Source organism: Dicentrarchus labrax, unplaced genomic scaffold (assembly GCF_905237075.1).
Source record: "Dicentrarchus labrax unplaced genomic scaffold, dlabrax2021, whole genome shotgun sequence".
Lineage (NCBI taxonomy): Eukaryota > Metazoa > Chordata > Actinopteri > Moronidae > Dicentrarchus > Dicentrarchus labrax.
In genome coordinates, this window is record NW_026136714.1 from 19154310 (window position 1) to 19180136 (window position 25827).

General features: G+C 39.2%; 3 protein-coding genes across 6 annotated transcripts in view; 2 read left to right on the forward strand and 1 right to left on the reverse strand.

Annotated features, from left to right (window-relative positions):
* kank1a (KN motif and ankyrin repeat domains 1a) overlaps nt 1-10495 on the forward strand; it is a 54076-nt gene extending 43581 nt beyond the window's left edge. For all 4 annotated transcript variants that reach the window (XM_051423014.1, XM_051423016.1, XM_051423015.1 and 1 more), the window contains 9 exons: nt 1416-1604; nt 3933-4041; nt 4314-4544; nt 4998-5085; nt 5522-5741; nt 7750-7892; nt 8767-8967; nt 9294-9392; nt 9497-10495. In XM_051423014.1, the coding sequence (XP_051278974.1) occupies nt 1416-1604; nt 3933-4041; nt 4314-4544; nt 4998-5085; nt 5522-5741; nt 7750-7892; nt 8767-8967; nt 9294-9392; nt 9497-9559 (1343 nt within the window). In that variant the 3' untranslated portion in view covers nt 9560-10495. The remainder of the gene's footprint in view (nt 1-1415; nt 1605-3932; nt 4042-4313; nt 4545-4997; nt 5086-5521; nt 5742-7749; nt 7893-8766; nt 8968-9293; nt 9393-9496) is intronic.
* A 485-nt stretch (nt 10496-10980) lies between these two features.
* On the reverse strand, nt 10981-16318 carry LOC127376289 (cilia- and flagella-associated protein 157-like). Its single transcript, XM_051423020.1, has 9 exons — nt 16102-16318; nt 14847-15118; nt 14388-14541; nt 13968-14235; nt 13610-13731; nt 12853-13003; nt 12407-12561; nt 11992-12147; nt 10981-11880 (listed from the first exon to the last, which is right to left on the reverse strand). The coding sequence occupies exons 1-9, from the start codon at nt 16263-16265 to the stop codon at nt 11784-11786; spliced, it is 1539 nt and encodes a 512-aa protein (XP_051278980.1). The 5' UTR covers nt 16266-16318; the 3' UTR covers nt 10981-11783.
* Nucleotides 16319-19211: 2893 nt separating this feature from the next.
* Nucleotides 19212-25827, forward strand: part of dmrt1 (doublesex and mab-3 related transcription factor 1) — a 32178-nt gene continuing 25562 nt past the window's right edge. Inside the window, 3 exon segments of the mRNA XM_051423025.1 lie at nt 19212-19430; nt 20883-21057; nt 22680-22837. Of these exon segments, the coding sequence (XP_051278985.1) occupies nt 19212-19430; nt 20883-21057; nt 22680-22837 (552 nt within the window).

The window sequence follows — 25827 nt, forward strand, 5'->3', positions numbered from 1 at the left end:
CATGAATGCAGGGTGATTGTCTGATTTGTGTGCGAGCTTGTTTCTGGTCGGTTGCTGGCCTCTTTTGGAATGTAGGCTCACTAAACAGACGTAATTCCTGTTCACGTAACTTATGTCAGTGTAATCACAGTGTGTGTTAAGACGCTGATGGCAGTGGCTGTTGGATTTCTGTGTGTGAGAAGTTATAGATAAGTTCAGAAAAAAAGTTTAAGCAACTTTCTCAGAGTCAGTTTCTTCTTTTGGGATTCAGATGGTTGTAGTTGCATTTTATTGTCACTTTGTTGAGGCTGTTGTAGGTCAATAACCTGAAGTTATTGGCAGTTAGTGGTTTTAAAGCTTTTGTTGTCTTAACAAAAATCTGCTTTGAATTCTTGCTGATTTTCCTTTTTTAAGTGGTTTTAGGGAATAATGGAAGTAGTTGAAGGGACAGTACAGAGTTCTGCAAGTGTTAGAAGAATGATTTTGTTAAGATTCGCTTTTTCTTGAAGAACTTGTTATATTGTATTCTCTATACTTCATACACATTCTCTTATAAAAACTTTTACAAAGCATCGTTTACATCAGCTAATGCATTCCTGTCGATGTGAAATTGTATGAAAGTCATAATACTTTAATTGTACAGACATGGCCAGATATAAATTCCATTTGTATTTACCAACACATCGGCTCAGTTGACATGCAGGTTCTAGATGATTTTTTCAGGAAGTGAGAGGATTCTAAATTACAACATTAAAAGTATTGGCTAATTTAGCTCAATTAGCATAACTGATAAATATTTTGGGATCAGAATATCTTTAAAAAGACAGGCTCCTTTAGTAGCATTCTCAAACTTTCAGGGGCGTTAGGATTTGTCTTATCAATGTACTAGGCAGGGCTTATTTGTTATATATTCATGATTAAATAGCCAACAATCCCTGGGTATTATGTACTAAGAGTTTAACACTTACAAAATCAGCTAATCTGCCACATCATCATCATGTGTGTCTTTATCAGGTTTGATCAAACCATAACCAGTCACCTGACAACATTCAAACAAACCCACAGCTGTCATGATTCTTGCTAGGCTCTAATTTGTGGACAGGAATACACTACAACTCTCCTATGTGAAATGACCAAAACGTTGAGTTCGTGTCAGACCTCATCACTGACAGTCGTAAGCTGATTGAGAAAATAGGATTTAGAATAGAATGCAAATGACTCCCCTCACCCAGATGCTTGTAGCATGCATGTCCATCCTTTCAGTTTCAAACGACATAGGGTCCTTCTCCTTCTAACATTTCTGCACAGAACCTTTAGTGGTTAGAAACTTCCTTAAAGCTTTTTTAACTGTATTAAACTGTCATTGCATAACTGAGCAGTCCAGCCGTACGTCTCCATTTGGAAACTGACTTTGGTTTACTTCTCCTCCTTTTCAGAGAGCAATCAGCAGCTCTGCAGCCAGTCGCTGTCCGTCCGGACAGAGCAGTCACAGATAGAGAAGACTTCATCAGGCCTGACACCCACAGATAAACCTGCCAACACACCTGCACAGCAGCAGCAGCTGCAGATCAGTGCGGCGGAGCAGAAGAGCCGCATGGACCTGCAGATGTCTACAGCGCTACATGGTACAGCTGCCTTCACACACCTGCCTTAAAACAACTCACGCATTGTTGTTGTGTCACACATTTTTCACACAGTCCCGTTTGGCTCCATCCAGCAAGGATCTGGCTGTGTGAAAACCTGTATATTAAGAAAGAGACTCATACTTTGAGGATGTAGGTCACTCCAGTTTAGGATGGTATCTGTCTCCAAATTTAGGTCGTCATCCCTACTTGTAACCTTTCTGATCCCAAAGAGTAAGAGTTTCAGCTCGGGGGGAGTCACAGTTGAGTTAAAGCCCTTAATAGACACACTACAGTCAGACAGTACTGAGACAGTGACGTGTTTTTTTTTGTTTTTTGGCTCTGCACTCAAGCACATTAGATCTCATTGACTATGAAGTGAAAGAGCCAAATAAGATGAACTGTGCATCCCCTTTTATGCAGTATATAGTCCTTCAAAGACAGAAAGTTATTGGACATGTCAACAAACTAAGATAAATTCATTGTTTATTAGATATTTGGTCTAATATTGTTATATAGTATATTTATATATAGTCAGTGACTATCTGATATATTTGACCCAGAGACATTTGCAGTCAGCACTCTATTACAGGCTGCAAACAGACCAACGTTTCTACACCACTATGTCCTAATCAGAGTCTCTATGGACGAAGACATGTATAGTCTACCTAGAACAGACGCACATTTGTAATTTGATAGCTGGTTCAGCCGGATTTCAAATCTATTGGATGATGGACTGTAATCTCATTACGAACAAAATAGCAGAGATATATTGTAGGATTACAAAAATCAAGTTCAAACTACTGCATCCATCAAGTATTATCAATTACAGGAAACATGACACTGTATCTTCCACACCAGGCCTGCAGCCATCTCTGCTTGTCTGGAGGGATTTCTGCCTTCAGTCGGGTCCTCAGCAGTGAAACACACGATCAGTTGGATTGAGATCAGATAACTGATGGTTTTTATGGCCACTTTTTGGCCATAAGAAACCACTTTAGGATAATTGTCCTGCTGCATTATCGTAAAAGTGCTCATTGTTAGAGTTTTGGCAGAACCAAAAAATGATAAACACCGACTGGGCTGAAAAGCTACAGTATGTTAGTGTTTAAATCTGATGTTTTTGCAGAAAGGGAGTGATAGTTATCTAACTACCTCACAAGGCCATGGATAGCTTGCTAAAAATTTTCCCTCTAAACACCGAATTGATTCTTCAGTGGTGAAGTGATAATATTACCGTTGGTTTAGAAATAGCAGGAACTTTTCATGGCTATTTATGTCCAAAATATGTCTACCTGAATGCCATTGTCCTTATGGGTTTCACACATACTTCATACATAAACCAGGCAACTGGCGGAAAACATGACCGCAAACATCATCATCCTCCTCCTGGATTCCTCCTGACGAGCTGCTCACGCTCCCACCTGTCAAAATACAGGAGACCTGCTGAATGACTCTGTTGCTACTGAGCACGCACACGCCAGTGTATACAGTACGCAACTGCATACATGTTGATACACGAACACAGACACTCTCCCGCACACACACACACACACACACACACACACACACACACACACAAACACACACACACACACACTCCCAGCTGTCCCCCGGAGCAGTGAAAGAGGCCCCTCCATCGGGCAAGTCTTGGCAGATGTGCTGAGTGTTCTGGCTCTCGGCTGGTATTTTGGTTTTGGAGCTCTGTATTTAAAATGACTGAGATACTTCAGGGTTTGGAGAAACTTCCAGTGTCTCGCTGACAGATTGCTTTGGAAAGAACATGAGGCGGACACTTAATGGCTACTTCCCGCTTTGCCAAAGCTCTTGATCATGTCAGAGGCCTTTAGTGGATCATTCGGGCGTTATTATCAGCCATTTGTAATGAACTGACCCGGCTTGTTTGTTAAGTTGTTTTGCTGTTGACTGCAGGATACTTTGAATGTTGCAAAGGGAGTTATAAGATTAATTATTGTTTATAATAAAAAATATTGAAATAAAATGAGAAATAAACTACAGGAAAAGAGAAGAAAAACAAGCCGTTTATAGAAAGTATATTGTTCTAAGATACATTATTTACGTGGACATTCACAGTTTATATTTTAGATAGATTTTACATATAGGAATGAACTAAATCAACAACTGTCTGAAAAGCATCTGTTGAACCCTCATTAAGGGCATTATAGAAGCTACGGACATATCTAAAAGTAAAAGAAAATTTAAGTTGTTAAGATCTATAAACTCATGCTTTGGTGTTGGCACACTGTGATCAACTACATTGATAGAATTCTGTCTAATTTATTCTGCCGTGTTCACTTTTCTCTCCTTCAGGGCAGCCTTGCAGCCAGAACACCCTGAAATCCATCATGAAGAAGAAAGATGGCCGACCCGACTCCAACGGCACCAAGAAGAACCTGCAGTTTGTCGGGGTGAACGGAGGGTGAGTCTAAAAATATATTCATTAGCTTGAAATTGTATTTTGTCAATGTAATTAATATTTAAATAGATTATATTTTACTTTGCATTTTTAGGACACGTTAGATGTTTTTATCATGGTGACTTTGTGAGGTTAAAGGTGCTGTCGTTTTACATTTACGAGGCTGCTGTGTTGACGTTCTTTGCTCTTAAATGTGGACTTGTTAACTTCCGTGCGGCGTTCTGGACGAGCCTTCAAGTTTCTGAGTTTCTGTCGCCCCCCCTTGTTGCCCAAAGGTATGAGACTACGTCGAGCGACGACTCCAGCTCAGAGGACAGCAGCTCCTCTGGGTCGGACGAAGAGGAAGAGGAAGAGGATGAGGATGAGGAGAAGGAGTATGGAGGAAAGGAGGAATATAAGAACGTGGAGGGAAAGAACACCAGGGAGGATTTCCAGCCGGAGGGAGCCCAGGATGTGGATAAGAAGGACGAAGAGGAAAGTTCAGAGAAGCAGGAGACGAGAGAGAGGTGCATTAAAGAAACTGACTATTAAACTGACTGTTCTCAAATAACCTACTGTTGGTGAATTAGATTTGATATGAGATAGATAAAGGTTAGGTTCATCAGGAGTCATGCTCAATTTGTTTTATTTGTTTGCCAAATGACAAATAAACCACCAGAAACTACAACATCTGTATAGACAACAGACCTCTTTTACCTGCGTACAGTTTCAACCCGAGGTGCATCAGTTGGCATTCAATTATCAAATGTTTGTTTTTTGCTTTTTTTCTTGTGAAAGAGAAACAATATTATTATTATTATTGTCCAACCAGAGCTGAGAATGTGTCTCCAGTCTCACCTCAGACACAGTACATAACTACCAGAATAATGATGATACATACAGTTGCAGTTAGATTTCAGTAATGCTGTAGCAAATGGGATAATTGAATGTTAAAGTAATAACTTCTGCTCTCTCTGAAGGTACGAGCTAAGTGAGAAGATGCTGGCTGCGTGCAACGTTCTCAAAACTCACCTCAGTGACCCGAAGGCTGTGAGCAGTAAAGATGTGGTGAGGAGTTTTTGTGGTCTTTTTATACTACAAGAAGCTGTGGAATTTTCAGTTAATAACATCTAATACGGTGATCCCGTGGAAAATGACTGCTCTCTACCTGTGTGTAGCTATAGTTGTTGGGAAATGTTGAATTCCCACATAGTAACTGGTGTTTTAATATTTTTATTGCAACCCAACTCTTTATATTGTATTTTTGACCCTAAAAGTCTATGAATCGCAATGATGGACATGTTCAAGAAGATGGAATATTCTATTGTTTGTATAACGCTTTCGTAGTCAGGTACATTTTATGTGATTCTAGCATTTGTCAGCAGCCTGCACTACAGCATGTTTAGCATATTATTTTCAGATTCTTTTGCATGTTAACATCCCCGCACAGCTCTACACAGATACTGTGTATAATCACTAACGAGACCCCCTCCTGCCTCCTCAGAGAGCCTGTCTGAACACGGTGCAGCACGAGTGGTTTCGTGTGTCCAGCCAGAAGGCGGCGGTGGCAGCCATGGTGGAGGACTACCTGACGGCCTTCGGGGGCGTCTCGTCGCCCGTGCTGCGGCACATAGTCAACATGGCTGACGGCAACGGCAACACGGCGCTGCACTACAGCGTGTCACACTCCAACTTTCAGGTGGTGAAGAAGCTGCTGGATGCAGGTGAGAGTCAGCAGAATGATTCTGTAAATCTGAAATAAGTAAAGCAACATGTCAGCATCGAGGACAATTGTAAAAATTCTGTTTTAAAAAGCATCTTTTCATCTTCACGTGGCTACAAGTTCAGTGCATAATATCAACATTTTCATCAGGCCTCCTATGTTTAGTGTTCGTGTTGAGTAGTAGGTTGAAAGGAATTCCTGTTGTCTTGTTACAATGTTTCAAAGCCTTCCTAATCCATCAAACCCCTGAGATTATCTTTGTTTTCCTTAAAATGCAGCCGGAGTTTTGTGTTCCTGAGCTTTCCACACTGCTCAGCACTCAGCTCCTCCTTTTTTCCTCCCTCCTCTTGCTTCTTTCCATCCTTATCTTCCTCTTTAAGATATCAGGTTGCTGCAGAAAGCTAGCATTAACTTGCATACTTAAAGGCATGTAACTACACTGATTTCCTCTCTTTGTCAGCTGCTCACTGATCCAGAGTGATCCATTGCAGATTGGTGCAATTTACTCAACACTAACATGCATACTGCCAGAATCAGCACTTACTCTTTATAGTAATACACTATATGGCTGTAAGTGGTGGTAAATCTGCTCACAAGTCAGAGACAAAAAGACACTCCTTATAACTAGACAGATACAGCTGACAGGACTTCTTCTGTCTTCACACACAGGGTCAGTTCCATGAAAAGTGTTCTATAAATATAACGTATTACTGCACAGCACTTACGTAGTTGTGGAATGTAACTGAGTACATGTACTTAGTTCCATTCCACAAGTACAAATTTATACTTGTACTTTACTTTTCATACCCTTTTTCTACTATCACACATCTCAGAGAGAAATATTGTACTTTTTCTTCACTACAATTATTTATATTATTGCTTTATTTAAAATTAGGATTTCTGCATACAAAACATATGGAGAACTTATAAAAATATGTTTTATTATAAATTAAACTACCCAACAGTTTATACTAGTACTATTTTGTAAAAACATTTCATGGTTCCAGCTTCACAAATTTAAGGAATTTGCTGCTTTTCCTTGTAATTATTTTAATTATTCAAATATATTTTAAAATCATTTTCAGGTTTGGACTTTTGGTTAGACAAAACAAACATTGTGAAGATGTCACTATGCGCTGGTTGATATTGACGGCAAATTTTCCCTATTTTCAGAATTTTTACAAACAAAACAATCAGCAGTTTAATCCATAATGAAAATAATCATTAGTTGCAGTAGCAAACAGAATAGTTCAATATGAGCTTCAACATGAATGCATGAGTAATAATCATCTAATGATATAATAGTATTTTCCTGATTATACCGGCATACTTTTACTTAAGTAACTTTTTCGATGCACAACTGTTAGTTGTAAAGTATTTTTACAGTGTGGTTTAAGTACTTTTAATTAAGTAAAGGATCTGAATACTTCCTCCACCGCTGCGCTGCAGCAATCTCTCTGAAGGCTCAATAGACTGTGATGAGGTCCCGGCCACTCGCGCCTCTAAAAGCCTTTTGTCTCCTCTGCCTTTTGTGTCCTTGTGCCCTGTGACAGCACATCCACCCCCCTGTCCCCATTGTAGCCTTTGTCCTCACACCGTCCCAGTTCCTTAGACCCCCCCTCCCCTCAGTGGCGGGGCAGCCACTCTCATAGCCGCCTTCACTCCTGTCCAAGCTCTGATGTCTTGTCTCTTTGAAAGGCTTCGGGCCTGAAAAGGCAGCTTGCAGAAAAGAGAACAGGATGAGTTCTTGAAGGTTCAGACAATGCGTCCTGGTTCTAAGGAGAAATGGCACAAGTCGTTGTACATTAGTGTGTTGTTGACTGACAGGCAGCGACAGTGACAAGTCAATCACAGATAGCCATCGTATATGAGGGTTTGATTCCCACTGAGACCACCCACACTGGAAAAGTCTGCCATCAAGTTACTGCAGACTAAAGCTTTAAACATGGTGTGTGTGTGTGTGTGTTTGTGTGTGTGTGCGTGTGCGCGTGCGCGTGCGTGTGTTTCAGATGTGTGTAACGTGAACCAGCAGAACAAGGCGGGATACACACCCATCATGCTGGCCGCACTGGCCGCTGTGGAGACACCCAAGGACATGCGTATTGTTGAGGAGCTCTTCAGCAAGGGCGACGTCAATGCTCGAGCCAGCCAGGTCAGTGACTGGAGGTCAAAGGTCAGAAGGCAGCAGCAGGGCACCACACATGGTTTATTTGTCAGTGAGCAGGGAAATGAAGGATTGACTCTTGGTCTATAAAGTAACTGTGTTAAAGCTAACGAAAGGCAGAAATTAAGATTGTTTGACTGATGTAATGTATTAAAAAAAGTTATTCAAATGGCTTCAGATTAGCTATTTTAGTCTTTTTGTGATTCATTAATAAATCAGAAGCACACAAACTGAGTCTCAGTTGAAAGTCTAAAGACAAAATATTTTATCAGTTTAATTTTAGATGTACTTTGACTGTAGTTGGAAAAATTGTACTTTGGTGACACCAAGTGGTAAAGAAAGGTAAGTATTTGGATTTTTGAAACGTTTACAGATTTAGTGTAACACTGTAGAACTGAACGGAAGCCTTTATTTGCTCATATTTACAGTAGATAGTTTGTATTTGTATTTTAAGTCTGGGTCTGTGAAGATTACCTGCCAGAATTTAATGTGGTAAACTCATTGAATGTCAATCAGTGTGCGTCAGACACATCATTTGTGATTTTGTTTTGTAATTTAATTCTATAAAACAAATGATACATATACGTCACATAGTTACAGTATTTATCAACATGATCTTGATCCCAACCAATAACGTGTCTTTTTTTTTTTTTTATATCTCTTATTATTAACAAGGCTGTGGGTGGGATTTATTACATGGGGAACTGACAGCCTCTTGCCCTGAGATGTGTGTTAAATGTTTAACAGAAAGATTTTACTAAAGTTTTAAGGATTCTAATTGTATGCATTGATTATTTAAAAGCCTATCCTAACTCCAGTCTTAACCCTGAACGAGCTACATGTGCGGTTGTCCCCTTTTCAGGCTGGTCAGACGGGGCTGATGCTGGCGGTCAGCCATGGCAGGATGGACATGGTTCGGGCCCTGCTGGGTCACGGGGCCGACGTCAACATCCAGGACGACGAGGGCTCCACGGCACTGATGTGCGCCAGCGAACACGGACACGTTGAGATCGTCAAACTGCTGCTGGCTCAACCCGGCTGTGACGCCACGCTGAGTGACAGCGTGAGTAATGACGGGGGGTTGGGAATACTCAAGTACTGTACTGTAATATTGTACTTCACTACAGTTATTTGACAGCTTTAGTTTCTTTAGAAATTAAATTTTTGCATAAAAAACATGAAGAGCTTATAAAATGTGATGTTTTGTTATATATTAAACCATACAGCTAGCGACTATTTTCGTTGTCATGCATGAATGCCAAACATTTCATGCATTTAATTTAATTTGAATAGTTATTAATAATTTGGTCATTGTGACAGCATTTCTCGCTGTTTTCTCCTCTTGCTTTTTGTCTCTTGATCCTTACCGTCTTCTTCCCTTCCCTTCAGGATGAGAGCAATGCCCTGTCCATCGCTCTGGAAGCAGGACACAAGGACATTGCAGTGTTGCTTTATGCACATGTCAACTTCTCCAAAGCCCAGTCACCGGTACGTCCCCATCACTCCCTCCATTCAAACCACCACCGTTCTTTCTTTTCAAGTCACATCTTCCATTAACTGTCCACACGTATCTGTGTTTGTCTGTATTCTAGGGGACCCCTCGACTCGGCAGAAAGACGTCACCAAGTCCAACTCGGAGGGGCATGTTTGATTAGAGGCCCGCCGCTCCCCACAAACCCTGCGCTGCTATTGGTTCACGCTGAACGATGCCTTACCCACAGCTGGATGGAGGGACTTGACCCCAAGCACCAACCAACCAATGAGATTCCTGGAAGTGTTTTTTATTTATGTGCACACTTTGCTTCCATGATGAGCCCAAAGTGCCCTTTGAATATGAATGTAACCAGCTGGTGCTTCAAGTCCCATCACATTCAGGCTGAAACGTCTCAAATAATCAGCAAACCAACATGGACACAAATTTAACTACTAAATGCCATTTTTGTTCCTTCTTTTCTTTCATTTAATTTTTTTTATTTTTCACAATTTGACAACCTTTTTTTTTTATTTCTAAAGCTCAATGTTGATCATTCAAGAGCACCAAAACATCTTCATTTGTGATTCTTTTTTTTTTTTTTGAGCGCGTCAGAGTAAGAGACAGATGGAGAATAATCCACCCACATGTTAGAGGAAATATTTCCTGTATATATTGCTTGCCTCAACTTCCCGGTCTCATACATGTGCGCCCAGCTCTACAGTACATGTACAACTCATGTGGATGAATGCATCAATGGTAGACGTGACCTAGACTGGAGAAATTGTACTTTTATACAAATCCTTTGTATCTATTTAAAAAGAAGAATCACAGTATTTTGAATATTTCCTATTACTACTTAACGACCCATGAAGTTATATATTTATCAAAGTATAGTTTTTAATGCAGATATATGTATTTCATTGTACATACGGTGGTCATTAGAGTTTAGTTATTCTCCTTTTTTGTCTTTGTGTCCAGTTTCTTTCTCTCTGTCTTCATGTGTAATATAAGCTGTCTGTCTCCTCTAGTATTCATCAAGGTACTGACTTTCATCCTCAAATGAGAATTGAAGTGCCTGAGACTTTGCCATATAACAATAAACATCAATTAAAGCATATAGATCTGTGTCTTCTTTGACGACCCACAAAGCTTAGTTAACTGAGCATTACATTTAAGGGAAATTAAACTGCACTGAGGACCAGTCTTTCCAGTTGTGTGATCTTCTATGGAAATAAAGAGTGTTAGGATCCAAACCCCCATACGCTTAACTCATTTACACCAGAAGACCTTTCTTATAAGACATGCAAGGTACACACAGATCATATGGTCTCTCACAATGAGGTTATCTATTATTATTATTATTATTATTATTATTAAGCACATCTTAGGTGATGGGAGACACATTCTTACATTACCAGCATGCTCCCAGCTGTATATTCATCTTTGTGTTTATAAGAAACGATGGCAATAAAAAAAAATAATATAAATGTAGTATTTCACCCGGAGACAACATGTCTCAACATGTCCCACAAGAACCAGTTACAACCTTACATAATACCCAGTTTACTTACACTTTTACTACCTGAAGAAAATTCTAACAAATTAATGGATGGCATATTTTTATTTAAAAATCAAAAAGTCAATGGTTTTGCACAACTTTTTTCACAGATTCATAATAATATAAAATATAATCAACAAGTAAATTATGATGTATTATAGATTTTTTGGATCCCCAGTGAAAATTCACAAACTATCCAGCAATATATAGAGTAGCTAAAATAAGCTCCACTTTTACCACTGTCAACATTGAAGTGACATTTAGACATATAATATACACATGATGCATCAATAATCCATTAATGTAATATAAATTCTGAAATGGCCGTTATGCATAATGCATACTTTTGGTACTTTAGGTATAACTTGATGCTAATACTTTTGTACTATTTTGATTGCAGGACTTGTAACAGAGTATTTCTACACTTGCTACTAAATGACCTGAGTACTTCTTCCACCACTGTCTTTAAGGGAGACAATGGGACTTTTTGAAGAAAGAAATGGCGCAGTCATTCTTTGATTAATGAAGTCTTGAAACCATTGAACCCTATGGGGTTTTTCCGCTACTTGGTATGACCAATAGCCTCTGGTGGCTAAGGTTACCAAATGTCATTTAGTATTATAACAGACAAATGGAGTTTATTGACTCCTCAATGACTCTTTTATACTTATTATTTATATACTCATTTTTCATGTATCGCTATTTGTATCTTTGTAAGACTTTTATAGCACAAAATAAATATGAATTTGAGCACTTTGCAAAGGACAGAAGGTAAATGGAGTTATCAAGAGATTGGATCTTCTCTCTATATGAAGGGTTTTCTCTAACAGTATATGAGTTTTGTAAGTTATTTGAGTTTAGTGAAAGAGGTTCTGGAGTTGAAATGTTTGACAGTTGAATCAGTCGGGTTAATGGAGCCAGCTGTTTTCTGACCGGAGGATTTCCTGAGGGATGGAAAAGAACAGAAGTACAATATGTTAGTAGAGTTACATTAAAGCGTGTGACGCAGGACTTCCTACAGATCCAGTAGGTGAATTCCGAGATCCAAAACAAACCTGTGCAGAGGCACATGGGTGCTGCTGGACCCAGCTCCCGTCCTGGAGAGCATGTGTTTGTGTTTCAGTGTGGGACGGGGTTCAAGGCCGAGATCGCCTGGCCTGTTGTAGGGCAGCACGAACTGGAGACTCAAAGATGGATTAAGGGTCCTTGCTCTGTAAAGACACAGGAATGGATGGTGTTGACAAAGCAGCAGAGCTCAGTGATTTGAAAAGTGTTATTTCTTTGTTGTGATTGGCTCATCAAAATGTATCCAAAAGAAATACGCTTAAACATGCCATCGAGCATATTAAAGTCATAGATTTTTCTACATGTAGTTGATGGATATTGCAGTCTCAAAATGTGATTCACAAACAGCCACTCACAGACCTTAAAAACAACAGACATTATCCAGAGAGAGAGAGATTTTATAACCTGGCTGCTGCAGCGTCATAGGTCTTCAGCTCATTCAGCTGGTCGGTCTCTGTGGTAGAGTTAGTGAGTGTGGGCCTGTCCAAGGCCACCAGCAGCCTCTGCATCAGCGGCTTCCAATGGACGTCCACATCCAGGTCCTGCTCGGCCGCTGCCTCCTGCAGGGGGCAGAGCCAGCATCAGGGCTGAAACAATCTCATTGCTTTAGACAAAAATCAGTGTGTGTTTTTCATGTTACTATGTAATGTTGCTAATTGCTTATATTGCTCAGTGCATCATTCTACCTAATTAACAGTGGTGTGAACCTTACACTTTGCTAGGACATAATTTAATTTCAATCTGCAAGCGGTAAATTCACAGTTGTACATATTAACGGCACTATGATGCACTGTCATAAGACTCCTCAATAATATATACGATTAACAAAGCATCAGGACTTTCTGGTTTACCATTAGGGCTTGTCTGAGAGTGATGGCTGCGTCATTCATGATGCTCTTCATCCGGTTCTTCCTCTTTCTTTCCTCCTGTAGCTCCGCCTCCAGCCGACTCACCTTGGCTCTGTTTTTACTGCACTGCTCAGACAGAGAGACCCGGTCCTGCCTGAAAACACAACACTGACAGTGACGCTGCATTCAGGGTGTATCTGACTGTACATCAAAAGGTCTCTCAGTTCATCTACCATCATTTTGTATGTTTAATTTGACTACATTTTTATTTTTAAATTTTATTTAAAAGGGTAAGATACTAAAGGGTCTTTTGTCAAAACGTTCAGTTAAAAACTAAATTACTATATATATATTTTGGTTCTGTTTCAGTGTCACCTGCTGGATATTTTAATGGTCAGAGCTGCAGTCAGATGCATTGTATTAAGACCAATTCATCTTTTTAGTTAAGAGCATGCTTCAGTGTTCCTGTATGTTCTAGGCGTTTGTTGTTCGTAGTGTTTGTGTGTGCAACAAAGTCTAATTAATTGGTATTTTGTGACACAATTACTCACGAGTCAATTAGCTTGTAAACTATTGATTTTAGTTTGTATCTGTCAGTTTAAGATAAAAAAAAGTGTATTTATTTTTTCCTTTGTTGTTTTATTTGTTTTGTTTTTTACAGAAATTTTGTGTATTTTCATTTTGAGCTAGTCTTTGTAATAGCTCTTAACACTGAAATTAATGTGAATTTGGACAGAGTAGAGACAGAGTAAACTTTGACCTGAGAGCCTCCATCTCGGCCAGGACCCCTGTGTGTTCGGTCTGAAGCGGCTCAAGTTCTTTCCTACAGTCATTCAGCTCCGTCCGCAGCTGCTGACACTTTTCTGTAAGCTGCTCCACCACCTGATGGACGGAAGATGTCAAATGTTTTTAGTGAATGAGATTCTGATCTGTCCTCACAAAAAATGTAGTTCTATGTGACTGGAGTGAAATAACATCAAGATATTTATCTCTAATCTAAAACTGCAACACCGGCTAGATCCAATCCTCCATTGGGCCCATAATAGATGAATAGATAGGTAATGTATGTGTGTGTGTATTGGTGTAAAGCTCTATCATCCAGGAGGTCTTTCTCTTACCCTCTTGCGGATACAGCTCTGGCGGGACGTCTCGCTGAGCATTTGCTCCAGGATGTCCACATCGACACTGAGCTTACACTTACGGCCCCGCAGGGCAGAGTTCTCCACCACCAGGACCTGCGTCTGCTCTGACAGCTGGCTGAACAGAGCCTTAACCTCTGTGTTCTCCTGAAGGGCCAACCTGGTCGTCTCCGGGACCTTCTGGTTCACCAGGTGCTGCACTTCTGCCGTCATGGCCGCCATGTGGCTCTGCATCTCTTTTTCCAACCTTTTGACAGGGAACAGGAGTAAGGAGAGTGAGAGAGTGAGAGAGTAAATCATGGTGTTTGGACGGGCCTGCCGCCGCTGCTAAAAAAAATGCTAGAGGAAACACTGCTATAATTGCAGATGTAATGCTGTCAGTGAATCAGCAGTCTCGACCTGTTCTTTTCCAGCAGTGCCTTCATCTCCAGACTGTGAATTTCAGCTTTGTGTTCCTCTTTCTGACCAGCCAGCTGCTTCTCCAGAGACTCCATGTTGGACATCAGCTGCTCCTTCTGCTTCTGAAACTCCTCCAGACCAGCAAGTCTTGCCACTTGAAGGAGAGGAGAGGAGAGGAGAGGAGAGGAGAGGAGAGGAGAGAGTTAAACATCAGTGGTTCCCCTCACTGAGCTCTCAGCCAATTAGTTTGTTTGGGCCTTTCAGTGTGTAAAAGAATTCTTTACATTTCTTTAGATAATGATTATTTTCTCAATTGTGTCTCATTTTTGTGGAAAAACATCAAACCAAACAAACAAAAACAAAAGTCACCATTTCAAAACCATTTCATGGCACCTTCAACATGCCACAGTAAGCACTGAACTCAACCCTGGTTTAACCCACAGGGATAAACAGTCTCACCCAGTGTGGTGTTTTCTGCAGTGAGTTCTTCAATCCGCTGTTGAAGCTCTTGCCTCAGCTGACCGTGCTGCAGCTGGAGGAGATCTCTGTCCTTCTCGGCAGCTTGCTGCTGACTCTCCAGGCGCTCTGTCAGCTCGTCCACCTCATCCTCCTTTTCCAGCAGCGAGTGTTTCAGATAGTCAACAATGTCCTTCTTTTCCTTCTCCAGTGTGCTGCACTGAGAGTTTAAGTCCTTCTTCTGCCTCTCTAGTTGATCACATTTCAGCTGATATCTGGAAGAGGAAGAGGAGGAAGAGAATCATGCAGGGGTTAAGGACAAAATGATTCTTGTTGTGCATATAAGTATGGTGATGTGTATCTTCTTCTTACTCTCACTTCAAGATTGTGATAATTCAGATTTTCCTATATTTGGGGTGGGTCGCTAAAGAAATGGGGGGACGACAGCATTTTTTCTTCCCAGGGGCCACCAGGGCAGGTGATTTGTCTCATTCTATAGGCTTTAAAATCATTATGGATTCAATTCAGTTATGTGCAGTGGTAAAAGTATTCAGAGTCTTTACTTAAGTAAAAATGGAAGAATACTCCAGGTACAGGCCCTGCATTCAAAAACGTACAAGTAAAAGTACTCATAATGCAGAAACATGGCCCCTGTGAGTGTAATTCATATGTGTTATATTATTTTGTAATTTTAATCCATAACTATGCTTTGTATTATATAAATTTTGCATGTTTGTCATTTTTAATCGGAAAAGTCATTAGAAACTATAGATATTAAATGAATGTGGTGGAGTAAAAAGTATTTCCCTCTGAAAGCAGTAGAGGAGTGGAGTAGAAGTATAAAGTAACATTAAATGGAAACTCAAGTAAGTTAAAGTACAAATATCTCAAAACTGGGAAGTACTTTCCACCAGTGGTTATGGCTACGTGTCTACAATACTGGTGTATTCACTTTTATAAAGAAGCTAATTTCAAAGTAATAACAATGACATGCTAGCATCGTATACAACAGCGACGAAAGTAAGTTAACGTTACAACGGAAATAACGTAACGTAACGTAACGTTAGTGTTAGCGTTACAAGTTGCGCCGAGGTGATTTAAAGTTTAAGAAAAAACGCTAACAATGTTACAAAGAACAATGTACAAAGCATTTACCGGCACAAACAAACATATTATCACATTATTCCTATTAAAATAAGTTAAACTGACTCATTACCCTGAACGGACAGTCGCTTTTTGTCGTGTAAAACAGCCTCACCTCTCCAGCTGCTCGTTCAAATATCGTATTTGAATCAAGTATAAATCCTTCTCTTTGTCAACAGGAGCGGGTTTATCCGCAGGAGTTGCGGTACGGTCCTTTTTCTGTGTTTTCTTGTCTTCGTCTTGTTTGTCGCCGCTTTTCTTATCCTTCTTTTTCGGCATTGTGTATGAGAAAAGTTGACCAAAACTTTACGCTGAGAGCCTGTGGAGTCACTAAACTAACGTTACGTTGTTGCTAGGCAATGCTGCCTTCAGGGACTCCTCCATACATTTCAGTCTTCACATGGTTCCGGTTCAGATTGGGCACTGATACTTTTATCTGTCTTTAAACAAATATTGGCACAAATATTTATTACAGTTAGAGTATTTAAACTATAAATTCTTTGATCGGTGTTTTAGATCATATTTTTGAGTGATTCGTGTTCTCAGGTTAATTTAATATCCCTAAATCTGATACAGCCACTAATGTGGCCATTTGACAAACAGAATCAGAATCAGACATAACGTTACTTTAATAATCCCAGGTGGAAATTACTTTCGTTACATACTCCATATGTAATAGACATAGCCAACATATATTTTATATATATAGTATAATTTAATACAATTGCCTGATAAATGATTTTTCCTAAATTAATAAGAAATTATTAAATACAAAATATCAAATATCTAGTAAATAATGCAAACACACTTAAAAACACACAAACAAACAAACGTTTCATAGGCTACAGTTTAAAGGCTTGTTTGTAACTTCAGTTCTTGGTTGCTTGTGTTAAAGGTATCCAAAATTTAAAGAAAATATATATTATCAGAACAGGCAACATAATCACCTCCACAAGCCTTTCATCTGTCACAGTAAAATTGATTCACCTGCCTGGCCATGACCTCTAGCCCTCCTCTACCCATGTCATCATTCCTAACTCAGTGGCTCCCCTGGGTGGTGTGAGCCAGTACTGCATGAAAAAATGCCTTCTTTGCCTGACACAGAACAGTGTGCATGTAGGAAATGCTACAATTTGTAGTGCAAGTTTTCTGTTTCCAGATTTTCCTTCACGCCAGTAAATATCAGCTGTTGCTGGATGAACAACCTCATCTTTCCATCTGGAACACTGACCTCGCTGCTGCTTCACACTACAGCCTGTTACTGGATGACCCACAGAGCAGTTATACTAATAGAAAGGTTAAATGTTTTAAATCACATATTTTATTACAGTATTATAATCTATCATTATTACCATATGCTGTAGAGGCAATTAAACTCAGTGTTGTAACCCTGCTTTCAGTTACCGTACAGCACAAGGACGTCAGCCAGTGAAGTGTAGCAGTTATTTATCTGGAGCGGGTGATTCAGCGCTGTGTAAATGCCTGCTTTTTAATTGGTAACTTTTCATCCCTCCTCCATTTGGCCGCATTGGGATTTTAATTGGGTGCCTGTGTGTTTCACCTCACTTCACTCCCTGCCTATAAATCCACTTGGTTGACTGACTGACCAGTGTGGAGGTTAATTCAGTTTCAGCTCTGTCAAGCCTTTAAATTAATAAGAGATTATTAACCACGTTGCACATAAGCCGTCATGGAAAAAAAAAAAGAGCTACAGTAAATATATTTTAGTAAGATGCTACTCAGATATTACAGCCTAATCACAAGTCCAGTGGGAGTATCACAGTAATACCGAAAGCTATTATAAATGGAGGACAATAGACACAATACAAGCTGCTGTACAGAGGTACAGTGATATTTAACAGCATCAGTTACAGTTCAGTCAAACCAATTAATTAAATTATTTCTTCGCCAAGTAATTTAGTCAGGAATGTATCTCAGCAGCTGCACACATAGGTTATTGTGTTTTCATCTTTGGATACAATTCAATTTGGCTTTGTTAGCTCTAATGTAATTTAGCTGTATAAACTCTCGTAGAAATCCTATGAGATTTAATGGGATCTGTAAAGATTTACAAGCATCCTATTCAGCATTTGTCAAACTTGCAAGTTGTTTACAACCATTTTAACTCCTGTTAAGCCATTTAACACTGGATGGTTGGATGTCAGTCTGCCAGTTTTGTTAATAGTAGGTTTGTGAATATTGTTTGTGATAAAATCAAAATCATCTAGAGCTACTACCAGAGGAGATTGTAAAAAAGTGGTCTGTGGTAGTGGTTATGTGATTGTTTTTATTATTTGCCTTTGCTTATGTGCTCTTGTACACTTTCTTTTGATGTTTTTTATATGCCGTTAACCTGCCAGGGACTGCAGATGAACATCAGCCTGTATGGCAAATTTATATGATGATGTGCATTGTCTATTCTTAAATGAAATAAACATAAACATAACCCAGCTGATGCACAGACCTGCTTAGGTAAGGTCTCTAAAAATAGAGAATGTGGTGTGTGCTGTGATTGATCTCAAATCTTGAGCTAAAGGGACTTTTAGTTTTAACTAGAAAAAGTCTGCGAGGTTTCAGATTGAGAATTCAGAGCTCACAAGAGATTTATCTCTATGTTCATGTTTGTAATATTGTACTTTTTACTTTACAATATTTAGTTACTTTGCTGATTCAGATTAACAATACAAAATATAATCAACATAAATTAGGATGTAATATTAGCCTATAGATTAAGATAAGACTTTATTGATCCCAGAAGACAAATTCACAAGCTACCCAGTAGATAAAGTAGTTCAGATTAGCTCCAGCTTCAACATTAAAGTGATGCACACATTAATGCATTAAATAATCCAATAATATAACATCTGAAACGAGCCATTCTGCATGATGAGAACTTTTATTTTTAATATTTCAAGTATATTTTTGACGCCAATACTTTTACCTAAGTGTAACTGAGAGTGGGTGCATGCCACTGCTCTGCCAGTTCTCTCCCCCGCTTCCAGCTCGTTTCCTCCCACAAGTCGCAGCAGCAGCAGCAGCAGCAGCAGCAGCAGCAGCGGCAGGGCGGGGCAGGACGGTGACCTTATAGCCTCCAGCCTGGCACCACTGCGAGCTTTAACCAGCCGAGCCTGCTGGGACAAACTCTAACATAGTAGCTAAAGTCTGACCGCTGTCGTCTACCAGTTAGTGCACCAGACTTGTGTTGCAGTTTTATTTCCAGCAGCCATGAGCAAGGACAAGCAGAGCAAGCAGGTGCCAGAGTCCACCGGACCTCTGTCCCCGTCCAAAGGCCAGAAACCCCCCAGGATGCCCAAGTGCTCCCGCTGTAGGAACCACGGCTATGTGTCTCCTCTGAAGGGACACAAGCGCTTTTGCAACTGGAGGGACTGTCAGTGTCCCAAATGTAAACTGATAGCTGAGCGGCAGAGAGTCATGGCGGCCCAGGTAACCGTTGACCGTTACTTTACTGGTTAGCGCGGCTAGCTTGAGCGGAAAATATTTGCTTCTGCAACGAGCAGGTTAACGCTGAAAACAAAGTGTTTCTGCGGGCTGGAACAGGAAATGCAACTTGAAATTGTTTAGATAAATATTTTTTGATTATGTTTGTATACTTTTTAACCGCTGTGGACAAGTTTACTTGAGTTGTTTTTTTTAATTTGTGTACTAACGTGCCAAAGCTAGCTAGCTTATTGCTACACTTGTTGCTGACAGCATGCTTGTTTATAAATATAAATAATCGTACAGGTAGGCTACAGTATATAGAGTTTTATTAACATATTCTGTGGTAATTTACTTTGTAACATTGTACTTTGTAGCCTGAAGGAACATTTTATGGATTTTTTGATAATGAATGAATGATGATTCATTGATAATTACCGTATGTTTTGAGATTAAGTAACACTAAGTTACATTTTAAAACAGTATTATCAAGCAAACACACAGATAAATAGACAGACAGATAAATAAACACACAGATAAATAGACAGACAGATAAATAAACACACAGATAGATAGACAGATAGTCAGATAGATAGAAATTTGACAGCAGCACAGTTACATCAGCCACAGAACAAACTAAAAAAAACACATTTTAAACTCAATCTTTATCTAAAGATGTGGATTATTTTCATCATCCTTTAATCTAAAAATGTTTTTAATTAACTGATTAAACACTGAATTTACAATGAGGTGAGATAGATGAAAGCGGTACATTCTCAAATTTAAGAAGCTGGTATCCTATGTGGATGGTTTAAAACATGTTTAATCAATAACTTAACATATTTGCTGATAAATTGACTGTCAATGAAGTAATTGATGAATGGTTTCAGCTCTAGACCTAACTTTAACAGTACATACAATAATGGGGTCTGGCAATAAGCTGTACATTGGTAATACAAGTTAAAGTAGAGCTTGTACATTTATGTCTGGTATTGGTATGGCTGCAAATAAGTATGGTAACACTTTATTTGGATAGTCCCGTTTACAAATAGTTTAGAGTATTATTTTTGTGCCTAAACTTAAGCAAACAATAATGGTATCTCAATAATCTCAACTAATTAAGGGGGTTGTTTCAAATAGATATAAACTATCTGTAGGCGGACTGAGCATTTTGTTACTGTAAGTATTAACTTCAATATATATTTTAGTTTCACATTGATAATTAATACATTTTAATCTGCAGTGTAGACACAGCAATAACATGACTATGAATATGGCATCAGTCCTATTGTGTGTGGACTGTATTATAACACATTTAAGGCTAAACACAAAAATTAGACTAAACAGACGGCTTATTATTATATTATTATTTTTTAGCTATATCTTTGCATTATCAAGCGAGTTTATTCTGTGAAGTCCCTAGATAATGTTTTGTTTTATTTCCTCTCCCCTCTCCAGGTTGCCCTGAGACGGCAGCAGGCTCAGGAGGAGGAGCTTGGGATTTGTAGTCCGGTGGCTCTGTCCGGTCCTGAGGTGATGGTGAAGAATGAAGCCGGAGCAGACTGCTTGTTCTCTGTGGAGGGTCAATCCCCAACTCCTACCAGTACCTCCACTTCTTCTCTTCCTGTCACAGGTGACATATTGCCACTTACTGTCATGTTTTACACTAATGTAGCAGCTGATTATGCAGCCATACATGTGAGTCACTGTTTCTGAATACCAGCTCCACAAAGTATGGAAAAATTATTTGGTGATGCCAGAATCTTTATAAATAAAGTATAGTGGGTATGGCCATGATTGCAAACATGCAAAAGTCACAGCTCATATATTTAGGCATTAGTCCTTTTTTAAATATCAATTGTCTCCATAATTTGTTTCAGGGTTTGTTTTGATACACACACAACATAACAGTATAATATAACATAATTGTTCTAACATCTTAGTGGTGGTGATTTCCCTTATCTTATGTGATAATGAAATAATTATGTTTAGGCTTTAGACTTATGAACAAACTTTGAGAAGAAATTCAGAGTATTGTTTTTATCAGTTGGCTTTCTATAGATTATATTAACATTGACAGTTTCACATCAAAATTTAAATGACTGTACTAAAGCTGAATTCTGATCTCTCTGTTATTTTGTGTATATCAATTCACTTTGATATGAAAGAGTTATTTTCTTTTTCTGTCAATCAGGCTCAAATCGACTGAATTTAATCCACTCGTAATTAACACAGTAAAAGAATAAAACACGAAAATGTCCACAGGATAAGAATACTTTTATAAGCACTGTTGAAACAATCAGTAAAAGACACTTTCATTGAAAATAAATGAAAAGTTTATTTGGTGGCAGCAGCATGAAAGGGGATCCTTGATCTCTTGGCGGTGGTGTGGAGGCAGCAAAGATACCGTGTTCTTTGTCAGCCTGATAGTGAATTTTAGGAGTTGTAATATGACTGTGGTCAAGGCTGCTCATGTCTTGCTCTGGTGTGTTTATGTGAAACTGAACTTTGCGGCTTGGCTACAGAGAGGAAAGACTGAGCTGGAAAAAGGAGTTGTGCACTCTGTCAACAAATGTCATTATCTTTGGCTTCAGTGGTGCACAGTGTCTTCATTGTATAAGGCCAAAAGCTCAGGGTCTGCCTGAGAAGAATGTGGCCTTGTTGATAAGGAAAGAACAACGGATAATGAGTAATGATGATTTGATGGTCAAATTCATCCTGATAGGACAACCCAAAGTTCTGTATTGTGATGGTGTGTTGTGTTAGGTCTGTTAATTTCATGTCAAAAACACTTGTCACCTGCAGATGGTGCTGTTGATAGCAATTTGAGTGAAGGGTGGAATGACCAGAAAGAGCTTGTAAAGTTCAAGTATTATGTCTGCTTTTCCTGTTAAATGATAGATCAAAAGATCTACTGCAAGCCTAGATCTGTATAACTTGAATACATCTCATTGACGATTGTTTTCATTGTTCAATCCTCCGTTTCAGCGTCAGTAAAGACTCTGCTGAGGAAATAAAAACCTAAAAGTCAGTTTGGCTGCATAATTCATAAAAATAAGGTTGGTTTTACAAATTGACTTATTAATCCGGGTTAAAAAACAACTAAAACTTGTACATGAATGCATAAATCCTTAGAACCATATTTCAAATGTAATAATGATCTGAAAATACTGAAATCCTGCCACAAACATCATACTTTAGGATCTGAACCGATCTTTGTCTTACGTGTTGTGTCCTCTGTAAATGTTTGACCAGGGAGTCGCTCTACGCCATCCTCCAGCCCGTCGGCTGGTGCCCGGGCTCATGCTGAGGGACCATCTGACCTGCTGCTGGAAACCTCCTATTACAACTTCTACCAGCCTTCACGCTACTCCACCTACTACGGCAACCTTTACAACTACCAGCAATACCAGGTGACTGACAACAACTATTCTGCTGTACTCCTCTTTGAGGCCTTTTTAAGGTCTCATAAAAGGTATTTCACTACAGTGTACATGTGAACACCCCTCTCCTCTCTTTAAGTTTGTGCGTTAATGTTACCACAAACTTCATGTGGGGCTAAACTGTTCTGGGTTTTTCAAGGTCAGTATATTGCATTTTGTATCTAATACCTGACTGAATAAAATATTTAATTTTATGTAATTTCTAGAGAAAATTCTGAATAACTATTGTTGTTCATGATTATGGGACAATAAAACACCGAAACCAGCTTACAGTACTACATTTAAATGAAAAAGTAGTTTACAAAAATATAACTCAGTATTAACATAAAAACTAAACATGTACAGAAAGTGAATACAGAATTTCTGCAACTTTTCCACCCTGCTTTTCCATAGCTGTTCTCAGTAAGAACCCTCCCATCATAATGAAAGTTTGATTGGTAGAGATTTGAACCCACACCTAACTACCCTTACCAGCCAGCACTGGGACATGTTTGCTAATATAGTCCTTGCCGTATGAAGTAATGTATGTACGACGCTGAATTTTGTTATTGTCTTTGTGTTTAATATCATAAGTCCTGTCGCAGAGAGGTGGCACATTATAATATGTATACTGATTATAGCTCTTACACCGAAAGGTTTAGGATTCAGCCAGTCACAAGAAAATCTGTCTTCTCTGTGTTAAAAGAGACATATTGGGCATGCAGGAAGAGATGGATTGGTGTGTGTGTGTGTGTGTGTGTGTGTGTGTGTGTGTGTGTGTGTGTGTGTGTGTGTATCATGTGTATTGGAGGAGGAACTTCACATCTTAGCTGCTTCATGCTACAGAAACATGAGATAAGCTGCTTGGCTACGAATCACCTCAGCAGGAGCAAGGCTTACTGTCTATTACCTCATCACGTAACTGTCACAATAATATGAAACCCATGTCAGTCAGTGAACACACAGCTGGATGAGTTGAAAGTAGAATTTTGAGAAGGGTGGAATGAGTTTAGCAAGATTTTGTGAAAAGAAAAAAGTCATTTTGAGTATTCATCCACCTCTGTAAAGTTAGAGTAGCAGGCTTGTTACCTGAAGATGCCGCTTCATTGATTGATAACTGGGCCTCAACAACTTCAGCAATGACTGTCGAATAGCCCGTTAGCAAAGCGCTGCTCTCCATACAGTACACAATTGTTGTTGTACCTGGTAGCTTATCAGTGTAAGTATGAAACTGTTATAGTCCATTCACAGTTTACCCAAATACGTCTTGTTAATGCTGCATACCAGTTAACTCTCACCATTTCAACACTTCTAGCCATACACTGAAGTGACGTTGCAAAACCTTTACATTAAAATGATTGCCATCTGAGTTTCTTTGCATGTGAACCCCCTCACTCTCTCTCCATGTTTCCCATCTGTCTCTGCTGTCAATGGCAAAAATGTCTAAAAAAGACTATTTATACACAGTTTGGGATGCAAGTAACAGTTATTATAAATTAATTTTTTACTTTTAAACGATGGATAATCAAAATTGATACATTTTCTGATGAATAATAATTTCAGGCATGAAAGGCATGTGTCCTGATACAGAAAATAAAAGACTTACAGAATAAAACTGTAAAAAGATAAAAGTAATGTGATGAAAAGTTTATGATGCCCCATTTTTGAAATTCTGAATAGAAGAGCATTTTATTAAAAACCAAAAATTGTGAGGAAGCGTCACTTTGATATGACAGTGATGTAACATAAGCGGTTGCTCCTGATGCATTTGTAGGTAACCTTGTGGACATTAGAAGTAAATTGTCTTTGCTTCTGGTAGTGATTTATATAAACTTTTATTTCTTTGTTTTCCTTAGAGATGGATGAGAGTGTCTGCTTTAATGTCGGCACTTACACTATAACGTAGGACACATCGGGGAGACAGTACCTAACATCCCACCAACACACACACTCCCTCCCTCAATCAACCATCTATATATTCACTCTGATTTATGCTTAAATGTATCTCTATTGTGTCAAATGAGATGAGCTTGTGCAGGAAGCAAATTAGATCTATAACTCTCAAAAGTGATCTCAGATGAGGTGGTTTGTTTTTTATGAAGAACATTTGTCCACCCCTGCTCTCCCCTCTCCTATCCCCCCCTACGTTCCCCCAATAGCAACATCTAGTTTTGGGGTCATTGCCTCCGCTAACCTCCCAGCACACAGCAGAGCCTAAATTGCAAAGGTTAATGGTATTGTCTGTCGGCAGAGGAACAAACCGCTATGCTCCAGCGCTCGAAGGAGAAAGTGAGCACATTAATGCTAATCAGTTAGCACTCTTTAGCATAATTTAGCCATCCTCCTTCGTGATTTATGATATTTTCAGTGAAGTTGTCAGGTTGAGAGGGCTACGTGCTACGCGGTTATTCAAATTCAGGGGGCCACTTTCTTTGTATTTGCATGAAGAGCTGATTCTTTGAAGATGCCACAAACACGGAGTTACACAATTTGTAACGAGAAATTCATTGTTATAATCACACAAAAAGTGATGGAATATTTCTTTAGAGACAAGAGAAGCAATGATATAGTTTTTTTATTATCTGATATCTGATAGAATAATTATCACACGTTCACTGATAAAAAGAAAGGCTTTCCTCCTGTGTCTTCTCTGTCTCCTTTACCTGTCCTAAACCTCCACAGTTTAATGGGCTATACTCCAATTTTAGCATCCCCAACTGAAGTGATTATCCTTGAGTTACTCAATTCTGATTTTGTCTCCATATTTGCTGCGAAGCACTTACTGCCACGGCCTTTCTGCACTATCCAGAGAGCTCTTGTCAGTCAAACCATGCCGGGCTGTGGCTTCTTTTCTCATTGACTTTCCTTTTGAGTTGGTTGCTAAAGGTGGTGCTCGTTTCTTCATCATAACATCTGGTGAAACATCTTTTTAGAAAATGATATCAATAAAACAAATATTATTAAATTTTAACATTTTTAGT

Bases quoted from the DNA above. Each gene is read 5' to 3' on its own strand.
- LOC127376289 (XM_051423020.1), bottom strand. From the start codon at position 16,265: ATGCCGAAAAAGAAGGATAAGAAAAGCGGCGACAAACAAGACGAAGAC. The intron at 14,542-14,846 runs GTGAGACTGTTT...CTCTCCTTCAAG, and splicing joins TGCAGAAAACACCACACTGG to TGGCAAGACTTGCTGGTCTG. The intron at 13,732-13,967 runs GTAAGAGAAAGA...TCCGTCCATCAG, and splicing joins AGAGCTGTATCCGCAAGAGG to GTGGTGGAGCAGCTTACAGA.